Source organism: Brienomyrus brachyistius, chromosome 12 (genome assembly GCF_023856365.1).
Source record: "Brienomyrus brachyistius isolate T26 chromosome 12, BBRACH_0.4, whole genome shotgun sequence".
NCBI classification, from domain to species: domain Eukaryota; kingdom Metazoa; phylum Chordata; class Actinopteri; order Osteoglossiformes; family Mormyridae; genus Brienomyrus; species Brienomyrus brachyistius.
Window position 1 is genome coordinate 22,224,244 of NC_064544.1, and position 10,670 is coordinate 22,234,913.

Sequence of the window (10,670 nt, forward strand, 5' to 3'; positions counted from 1 at the left end):
GCCATCTGTATTATATATTGAATTATTCTAACCCTAACGTCTACCACAAACTCTCAGATATAACTTATGTTTCTCAACCAGCACTTTCCGGCAAAACATTACAACCCATTTTACAGTTTTACTCACACAGCTAGATATTCTACTGACAACTTACAGGTCAGGGTCTCTGGTAAATTCTAAAACAGCTCCATCTACTGTACTACTTCAAATACTCACCTAAATTACCTAAATTAGTACAAAACATTCCATAGGATAGTAACTATTCTACAGCAAGCCTGTAAATCACCCAAAGCATACGGTCATATTCAAATAGCCAAGTGCCAATGCCACCACTAACAGTGGGATCTGAAACATCTAATGCAGAATTCAGCAGATACTCTTTTTTTCTGGTCTGCTGCAGTAGGCATTTAAACTTTCATGACCTGGGTTAGGTACGTAGATGAGAGACACTGTGAGGCATCCTTATATTCCACAGCAATCCAGCAATTAGCTAGTTTGGCAAAAGTGTCAAGCTGACGAAAACTGGGGCTCTCCTGACAAACAGGTATGACCTTCTGATGATCCTGGTGTGAGTTCTTCTATAATCCGAGAGTTACTGTGAGAGCTGTGAAGGGAAGAAAGATTTAAAAAGACCTAAAAGCATCTCAAAAAGTTATAGGAAGGATAAGGACTAAACACTTACAAATAATTACCCCTATCCTGTGTAGGGGTCACTCAAGCATCCTGAAATGTTTCCCCAAATTTAGCAACTCTCTGGCTTAGGTTGTTTTTCCAACAGACTGAATCTTTACCCCACAAACAATACATCAGACAAAGGTCACACTGAGTTGAGCATAAATCTTTATGAAAGGTTTGAGTTACACTGATAGCTGCAGAGATAAAAATGTCAGCCACAGATTGTTACCAACAACATATACTGGTGTTCCTTAAATTATTGCACAGGCCAGAACCTGAAAACCCCCAGTCTCCACAACAAAGACTGATGGCACCTGATACAAGCCTTCTTCAGCCACACTGCCATCTTGTGGTTGGAAGTATTAGCAGCCCTCAGAGAGACCAGAGGTCATATCCGCCTTCAGAACTAAAACAATGATTCCTGTACTTTAATGCCAATGATTGGCATGCCATATACAACATCAATGAGGAAAAAAAACCTTAAATTAGGTTCTTGTAGCTTTACAGGATTGCTGTAAGGTTGAATTTAACATACAGAGGTGTCAAAGTTTGTTCTATCAAAAGCCTAGTTTTACTCTGTTGCAATGCAGATCTGAATGCATCCAGCTGGTGTCCGACCAGATGATTTTAAGACATCATCAGCCACCTCGGTTATATCTTGAGGATAATTTGAGACTGTATTTGTGCCAAAGCAGGTCATGCTTCTAGAGCTTAGTAGAAGCCGAGATCAGAAGATGGTCATGTCACCGAATCGTTGCATTATTGCTACTGTACCACTGTGTAGCCCACAGAGCAAAGCCTTGGAGATGGACTGAATCCTTGGAGCTTTTCTTCATTGGATATGTTGTGTGACAGAATACGTGAACTGAAGAGGGGAGAGAAAGACAACGGTGGAAAGGATTTGACCCTGGTGGTCAGGGACAATGACGGGAAGGTTCAAAATGTGCTGTGAAATTGAACCCCAGAACAGATGAGCTTCCTGCACAAGCAAGGAAGATTGAGTCGATTAAGGGGGCAGATCTGACCTAGAATGAGGGGTATCGTGTCTAATATAGGGGTCACAGGTCTATAACTGGGGGAGGAGGGTAACCTCACCATGTAGACCCCTACAAAGCACCATGAAGGAGGACATGAAGAAGGACCCGCTAAGACTGGGTGAGGACACATCCTCCCGTCATACGTCTGTCATCTCATCCTCCAGTTCATCACCCTCCACATCACCCTCTGCTTCATCTTCCTCCTCCTCCTCAGAGGTCACGTCAGGCTCGTCCATCTGGGTCGCACATTTCGGACAGGAGCATGTAAACAGATAATTTTCCCTGACAAGAAAGAAAGAAAGGAGAGGAGGTGAAACATCTGTCCAACCTCTGGCCAAATAATAACCTCCTGACATCCAGCAATTCTGCATGTTTTAGCTCATCGCTGTCAAACTACACATGCCACTCTTGTGTTCTGTTGCTTTTTGAACATTTTCCCGGATCTCGGGGCAACTTTTAAAAGCAGCAATTAATGCATTAAGTTTTTAATTCAGCTACATCAGCTACCCCGTGAGACACTGAAAAGTCTGATTTTAGTTGTGAATGTTCTGAGTATGTGCAACGTCACGACCAAAGCCCCCACTGTGTTTACAACCAGTAATACTACTGGTTTTAATACAGAATAAAAGGTATATCGATATAAACACTATCTCATTATGTAAATATCTCGATATACCATGATAATTTGATATACTGTCCAGCCCTAGGCAACTGTGAAATTTGTTGATGGCGGGTGGGGAGGTCATAGGTAAGCAGACGATCTGCAGCCACGCCCCTATCACAGATCCGCTTGTTTTTGGATGAACGCCTTTATTAAAAAGTAAAACTGGCCTCTGCCCGTTACCGGAACAGTGTTACATAGTAATATGTAGTTACGGTTATACGTTACGTAATGTTATGTACGAATGTAGTGTGAACAGCAGCTCTGTTTGAAGAAGAAAGAAAATGGAAATAAAAAAAAAAAATAATAATGATTAGCATATTGGCCTAAACTGGTGAAAAACATATTTTCTCGAAATCTTAGGAGCAATTCTTGCCCCTCGATGACAGTTGCTAGGGGCATTTTTGCCATTTTGCCCCCATTAATCTCCAACACTGTTTGGAAGAAGAGATGATGGTGTCGTGGCCCCCAGGCTGACACCAGTGCAATGAGGCATTTTCCTCCTCAGCCATGTAGCTATGGCTGTACACTTTTGATATGGAGCCAGAACCATGGTGACAGGAAATCTGGCTGAACGGGCGCTAATGAAGCCGGCTGTAAAGCTCACAGACATGGGGTGACGCCGGCAGCCACGAGCCTCACCTCAGGATCTTCAGACGACTGTGCCGGCTCCTCTCTCGCTGACAGCAGTCCAGGTAGCTAATGCAGATCTCCTGGAATGAGGAGAGACATGGAAGGATCCATGAACATCACCATCCTGTACCAGATCAACCTTCAATGCTCTGTACTGCTCCGATTCATCAGCAATAAGACTTATAAAAAAAACTACAGCTTGAAAACTTTGTTAATTACAACTACTACCAACCATAACTGGCATTCTACTTCTACACCAGTTTTTGGTTACAAATTCATTTTTTTTCCCTATATGATTTGACAGTAAGGAAACAGATGCGCACCCTGAGAAGACAAAGTGGATGTCCAGACACAAAGCCACTCACTGAAGTCTTAACCATCTCAGCTGCACACCCACTGATCACTCGATCCTTAAGTACATCGGCTCTAAGGCCTGCAGTAGATGCTCCCCTTGTACTTCATAATCCCATGAGCCCCAGTCCTCACCTCACCAGGTCTGATGTCAGAGAGAGCTGTGAGGTGAAGAAAGAAGTTGTTCTCAGGAAAAGAGGCCTCAGCATTCGGCAGGCAGCTGTGGTTACCTAGACAACAGGGAACACACCTTCCAAATGAAGATGATGCCGTTTGTGCAACCCAGACATTCAGAATAATGCAGTGCCCCAGTAATCAACACTGGCGCGTTAAACCTCGCACTTTCTCCTTAAGGACTTGAAGATCATACCCTAGAGATAGCTAGGCAACTGCATTTGACTAAAATGAGGGAATGATTGAATGAATGTAGTTGATATGTTAAAAACCGACACCTAAATTTACTGATCATACTGAAACTGAACACAGCAATACCACAATAGGATCATTCCATTCTAAAATCAACAAATTTCCATTGCAATATCTATAAAATGGTCTAAAAGGTGTAAAGTATTTTGGGGGACTTTTCAGAGATTGGTTCCTTTGTTGTCAGATCAACGCCACACCTTCCATGAAAAAGTACTTGGAATTTCACAACAAGCTGTAATGGGGCCACATACTTGTACTGGTAAAAAAGTAATAGCTCACAAGAAATTGCTCTGATCACCTTTTTTTTTTTTTTGCTACCCGCAATGCAGAAAAGGCGCTATATCTCAAGTGGGGAAAAAAAACCTTTCTGAGCTGTGGAAGATGAAAAATTTGGCATGTCAATCATACATCATAAAAAACGGTAACACAAGGCCATTTGTTTAATTAAAATGGACAACAAGATTTCAGACTGGTGCAGTCAAAAGTCCCCTTTGAGCATCTTTGACATCCTAACACAGCAGCAATGGGGCAGGATGACGAAAGTGCATGCCGTGATACTCACAGGAGCTCTGGAGCAGGTAGAGACCAGATCCCTCGCAGTTCAGGAAGTCTCCAGTCTCTGTGAAGGTAAAGATGGTCATCATCTCCACCGTCAATCTGCCATGACCATGACACACTGCGCCGCTGATACTACATAGAAAAAGCAGGACAATCTGGAGCACTGGCTTATAACAGCATCTAGTGGTGAGGTTCCATCTTTCAGCCTCATTGAGGACATCACACTGTAAGCCTGAACCGGGCATCTGGCTTCCATAAATGCAGTGTTTCTCAGCCCGGTCCTTGGGGAACCTGAGACAATCCACGTTATTGCACCCTACCAGACAGTTAATGTTTTTGCTCCCTCCCAGCTCACAGGAGCAAAAACATGAACTGTCTAGGGGGATCCCCAAGAACCAGGCTTAGAAACACTCTTCCACAGCGAGTTTGGATGCATCATTAACTGTTCATGTATATGTAAATAAAAGACCATGTTCACATCTGTGCCCAGACATGTCAAATGTGGTGCTGTACGCAGCGACCTTTCTCAATGTCCTTGTACAACTGGTCGATGAAGGCGTCCAACTGCTCCCTCTGCTGGGCAGGCAGTTCCAGTGCGTCACAGCCATGGACCCACTGACTGAGGGAGCTGGAACAGATGGCGACTTAGGTGAGAACGTACAGGGCAGGGCTGCAACACACGGCACAGATTTACAAGGGGCAGCAGTAAGGTGAAAATGGATGGCAGGCCTGCTGGCTCAGACCTGGTGCCGATGCCTTGTCCGTTGGTTCCCACAAGGGAAAAGAGGGACCGGAAGCCCTCAGGAGTAAACCACTGTGACAAAAAAAGGAATAAAAATAGTTTCCTGAAAAAAACTGGGTCTCTATACTGAATGTGAGAGAGAAAGTTAAAACAAGGAAAGGTTTCAAATTGCATCTAGAGTTTATAAACTGCTACGCATACAGAAGCTCATTCCAAAAACGCAGTTTCAGACATTCTTTCCATCAAATTACTAATGTATCCAAGCAAACAAGGAGCTTCCTGGTGGAATCAATCAACACCTCACTGCTGTTACTCCTTCAACTGCTTTATTGTTGACAGATGCAGACACTCACCCGGCTCAGGTTGTCATCATACAAGGCTGTAGCGAAGAGGCTCCGCAGCAGCACTAACTGCCCCTGGAGGAGCACAGAGAGCATCGATAAATGTCCGGAACAGGACCACAGCACAGTACCAGCAGTACTCACACCGAAACAGATAAAATGTAGTGACTGTGGTTTCTGTTAATAACAACGTTAAGGCGTACATATCTGATCATTACTTTGTTACCAGTAGCCAAGCTGCCCCAGAAACCGGGGCAGTAAATTGAAATATGGGGCCTTGCAACTCCGCTCTCAGGCAGCAGGGGGCGCTCACCTGAAACTTCTCTCCCAGCAGCTTGTGGGCTATTTCCTCCTCTTCGTTCGCAGTGCGACTGCAGAACTGCGAGAAGAGATTGAGCCAATGGCCTTTATCTCGCGCCTGCAGGCAACATAAGGGAGGCAATCGTAAGCAATAACAGAAGAGACGCCGCAAGAAGAACAAGTCCGAAGAAAAGACGGAACAAATTCTAGTTGCAACCCGATGAACATTTTACCAAATGTGTTATGACACCTACGACAGATGTTTAGAGGAAGAACTGTGGAGGAAGGAGCAGAGTCACAGGAAAGCATGAAAGGGAACAAGGGAACGTGTCAAAAAGAAAGAGGGACGGCAGGCAGAGCGGCACCGACGCGATACAGCACCTGCTTTACAGAGGCCACCATTCTAGCCATCAGCATGATGCTGCAGGTCTCCGGGGGGTAATGGATGCTCCTAGGAGGCAGAGGGAGCACAGTCACACTCATGGGGGCACCTGTGTGATGCTACTCTGGTTAAATTATACACTAAATGTCTGAAAGGTACGAACATCTGCCACAAGACCACCAAGCATAGAAAAATGTATACTATTAAAAGAGAGAGATACAGACCAGCAAAAATCAACCTAGAAGCCCTTCATATTTTACCTACACCTGATACAGACCTCTTACTTACAGGAGGCACATAATGGGAGAGGCAGGAATTAACAGAGCCCAACTCCAGCACTGATGCTGGCTGAGGGTGGATTCTGCATGGGGCCCCTCTCCCAGCCCAAAGCATGCAGTTTAAGTGACGGTCTTGGATCTTGGATTGTGAGTCTTGGGTCACCAATGACCCCCAAGAAGCAATAATTGAAAACCAATTAATAGATACAATATAAAGCTTTAGAAAAAGAGTAAATCATGTGTAGTATTACTAGGAGAGAACACAAAGCTTGTGAGTAAGTTACTATTATACAGCCTCTCCCCGGGTTACATTCCGACAAATAAGGTAAAAAAAAAAAAATCATAAGGTAAAAATGCATTTTAATACAGTATAATACACTTAATACAGAGGGAAAAAATAGGCACTCTAACACTGATACAACTTAGTTCAGTGAGTCTTTGGCCAGAGTGAGGCATCACAGGGCGGGGGGTGCATACATCCCCGCAGTGTCCCAACGTATCGTACCTCATATGCTGCGATGCCTGGCTGCAAATCTTACAATATTTTACAATGTTTAGCGTATCGCAATCATCATGGAAAAATCGCAAGTTGGACCTTCGTAACTCAGGGACCATCTGCAATGCTCAGCGGTCAGAGCCCACCTCCATGCCTCCTGTAGCTTGTTCAGAGGGTGCTCTGGGTCTTCTCTGGACGGGCCCATGCACAGAACCTTGTGATACTGCTCCAAAGCAGCCTGCCGACACTCGCTGCTGCAGTACACCACCTTCAGAGAGGAGGGAGATGTGCAGTGAGCCGCATTAAACAAGAAGCGCGAAGGACAGCTTGAACTGGAGCATTTAGCCTTTACTGTATGTAAGGTTTCCACATTACTGCTCTAACTGCTGCTGCTGAATAGTTAAAACATCCGATTCTAATCCCACCATAAGCTCTGTTTTAAAAATGTTTACAAAAACACACATTGTCAAGAGATTAGAGACCATCAGTACACACACAGACAGGATGGGTGCACAAAAGATTTTGTGCGAATCTCTTACTCAGCGGTAAAAAAGATGTGTGCTGGGCAGGAGCGCATGCAGGCCCCCGACAGCTGAGATGTGTGCTGGGCAGGAGCGCATGTAGAACCCCAACAGCAAGGAAACGCACTGGTCAGAAGTGCATGCAGGCCCCTTACAGCTTGTTGCTGGAAGTGTGCTGAGCAGCAGTGCATGCAGGCCCCTGACAGCAGATTAGTGCGCTGGGCAGGATCGCATGCACACCCCCAACAACATGTCGATGGATGTGCACTGGGCAGGAGCGCATGCAGGCCCCTCACAGCGTGTCGCTGGAAGCGCGCTGGGCAGGAGCGCATGCAGGCCCTGACAGTGCATCGCCAGGAGCTAGTAAAGGCCCCCAGCAGTACATTGCCTGGAGTGTGTAGGCCCCGAACGCACCTGGCACTGAAGACACGGCAGGTGCCGCTCAGGCTGCACCAGGCACTGTTCTGGGTGGGGCAGCAGGAGGCTGGGGAGACCACTCAGACGCCTGGCATTCTCTTCAGCAGTTTCCAGAGACCTCAGGCAGTACTCACAGGCTACCAAAGACAAGCCAGTGAAAATTAACAGAGAGCAGGAAAGAATATTTCCAACCTACTGAAAGAAACCTGCAATAGCCATAGAACTATATCAATAATTCCCAACATTTCTGAGATTAAGGATCTTCATATCCACATTTGGGCCCTCACTACCCACTCACCTCGGTAATTGTACTTGGCATTCCAGAGAAATTGTGCGCACACCAGGGGGCGCTCTACAAAGATGGTTTCTCCTTTCCAGATGATCTTTTTGGCAAACAGACCTTTTCCCTGGATGATAACAATTATAAATGTCAGTCCTTCTGGAGTATCACATCCAAATGACATCTATCCATCATCCAACTGCTGATCCTGGATGACGTTACAATGGCGGTCTGGAGCCATCCCAGGCAACACAGAACACAAGGCCAGGGTACACTCTGGATGGGATACCAGCTTATGGTAAGCATCCATAAACTACAGATCATTTGGGTCACCAATTCACCTAAGTGTGTGTATATAAAGTGTGAGAGAAAACTCACACAACACCCAGAGTGGACTTGGGATTCCTCCAACCATGGAAGTGTGATGCAACAAGCCACACACAACGAGTCACCATCCTGCTCAAATTCACGTGTCCTTATTGTAAATAATGCATGGAAACAAAATACTTCTGGCTTACTTAAGAAACCGAAAAAAACATCAATTATCCAAAAGAGACTGAGTCCCGAATCCATTTTCTGTGTTTCCAGTGCAAATTCCAATACGTACAAATTTCTGATTCGCTTTTGGGAGGGTCATTTACTGATCAGTTACGCGTTACTTTCGAATGGTCAATTTTATAGGGATAGTAGTGCTGCCTTTTAATCTACTGCAATACTGCCAAATCCCTGACTTGCTGATCAGAAGAAACACTTCCGACGGCTTTTGTGAACGATTAGAGCTGCGACATGAACAGTTTAAATTACAATTTTTAATCATTTGGATAACTCCTGTTGTATTTCTGTTCATTAGCTTGTTATACTTTTGAATGATGCACACTTTAATACCCTGTTTTTGAATTGTCTTCGTATAGCTTTTGGGTGATATTTGGATAGCTATTGTCTACAATATGTATTTACCTGCGCTAAATAAGTACTCATTCCTTGGAAAATATATAATCAATCCATCAACAACATGCCTTCTTTTATATTACTGTAGCTACGGTATTTATCACACTTTGCAGTTCAAGTTTGCTTAGTCGAGAAGTCACCGAATAAGTCCACAGCTTATCAAATCCACGCAGATCATGTCACAGTGCCGCACAATGACAGCATGCTCGGACAGACAGCTCACCCTCCGCACCAAGTGTTACTTTACCGCATTATTTTATCCTTCAGTTCTCCTCAGACATACGTGCTTACTTGTCCCTCACCTTAATTTTGTCCACTGGGCGAACCTCCACATAACTGCAAACTCTGCTAGGCTCAACGCAGAAAGAAAACATGTCATTTATGGGGGCAGCCATTATTGCTGAGCTCACCCTTTGACCCAATGACGTTGGTATTTGACAAAAAAAAACGGAAAATTTACGCATGCGCGATGAAGCTTCATCTTTGCATAGTGTACTTTGTGTGTTTTGTTGAAGTTCTAATCTGTTTTAATCAATGGATGGACTTGGCATAATTTCAAACAAGCTAAATATCCTGTTAGTATAGGTATACATAATTTCATCAATGATCTTGGTTTGAAGAGACTTAAGTAAACTTAATTAAGTTAAGTCATTAATAAATGGAATTATTATCTTTGGTTAAAGTAATTACTCCTATGGGTTGAGAATTGTGAACTACATATAATGTGCAGTGAAACCTCACATGGTTAGGCTTTGAGATCCCTGTGTGTGATAGATTATGTCACTCAAAGTGGTCTTTAATTCTGACCCAGTTGCTAAAGCATGGTCTAATATTGATATAGACAGAAAGAGAGAGAAAAAATAGTTGATAGAAAAAAAGTGCACTGTCCCTAACTGGATAAAAATGTTTATATGGTTTATAGAAACTAGGTTTACGTGTCATTCCACTTCGACTGCCAAACTAGTTAGACGCTGCTCAGTAAAAACTTAACTGTTGTTGGATTCATTATTTTCCTGCTACTCTTCCATTGCTGCCTTGCCTTCATGTTAATCAGTCTTTAAGAATTACACTTTTGTCATTTGCAATAACATAATCTGAATGCATTATTCTCAGTTTATCAGATGTTCCTCCCAAGGCAATTTACAACATTGGGAATAAAGACAATAGAACAATAGAATAGATGAAGATACAGCAATAGATGCCAGCCAAGCAGAGAGTCACAGCAATCTATGCTATTACACAATTTTTAGGGCCGCTCACACTCAGGGGCCCCTGGAACTATCCAAACACGCCCCCCCCCACCCCCCCACCCACACAGCACCACTACAATCCTACAATATGGTCATCTTAACCATTAAAGAGTTTGGATGATCTAGATTAATTATCTTTAAAGATCAAACTGATTTAGTTTGTAGGGATAGTGAGGTTAATAACTGCCTTTAGATTTTATATAGTCCTATAAGAAAAATATTTATTGCCACTCCACATAGAGCTGTTAAATGCAGTTTAAACAGATTGTTACAAATATTTAATATTTAATAGTTAGACTATTTTGTTCGATAGATATTAAAGGGACTAAGTTCGTGGGATTTCAAGATCTCGCATTTGTTACCAGTAGGTGTCG

At 43.7% G+C, this 10,670-nt stretch overlaps 1 protein-coding gene across 2 annotated transcripts; it reads right to left on the reverse strand.

The window, feature by feature from the left end:
- Positions 1 to 817: 817 nt before the first annotated feature.
- Positions 818 to 9,464, reverse strand: smyd5 (SMYD family member 5). 2 transcript variants are annotated; one of them, XR_007381340.1, is made up of 14 exons: positions 9,349 to 9,464; positions 8,117 to 8,225; positions 7,816 to 7,955; positions 7,027 to 7,148; positions 6,106 to 6,175; positions 5,738 to 5,842; positions 5,437 to 5,499; positions 5,085 to 5,155; positions 4,863 to 4,969; positions 4,346 to 4,402; positions 3,493 to 3,587; positions 3,016 to 3,086; positions 1,771 to 1,994; positions 818 to 1,540 (listed from the first exon to the last, which is right to left on the reverse strand). XR_007381340.1 is itself a non-coding variant. In XM_048971385.1 (13 exons), the coding sequence occupies exons 1-13, from the start codon at positions 9,439 to 9,441 to the stop codon at positions 1,850 to 1,852; spliced, it is 1,248 nt and encodes a 415-aa protein (XP_048827342.1). In that variant the 5' UTR covers positions 9,442 to 9,464; the 3' UTR covers positions 818 to 1,849. The 2 variants fall into 2 exon arrangements, 1 of the variants encoding a protein (XP_048827342.1); XM_048971385.1 differs by having other exon boundaries at positions 818 to 1,994.
- Positions 9,465 to 10,670: the final 1,206 nt, after the last annotated feature.

Excerpts from the sequence above, each read along its gene's own strand:
- smyd5 (XM_048971385.1), bottom strand. The coding sequence starts at position 9,441 with ATGGCTGCCCCCATAAATGACATGTTTTCTTTCTGCGTTGAGCCTAGC. Across the intron at positions 8,226-9,348 it reads GCCCAGTGGACAAAATTAAG|GGAAAAGGTCTGTTTGCCAA; the intron begins GTGAGGGACAAG and ends GTTATCATCCAG. Across the intron at positions 1,995-3,015 it reads AGTCGTCTGAAGATCCTGAG|GGAAAATTATCTGTTTACAT; the intron begins GTGAGGCTCGTG and ends CTTTCTTGTCAG.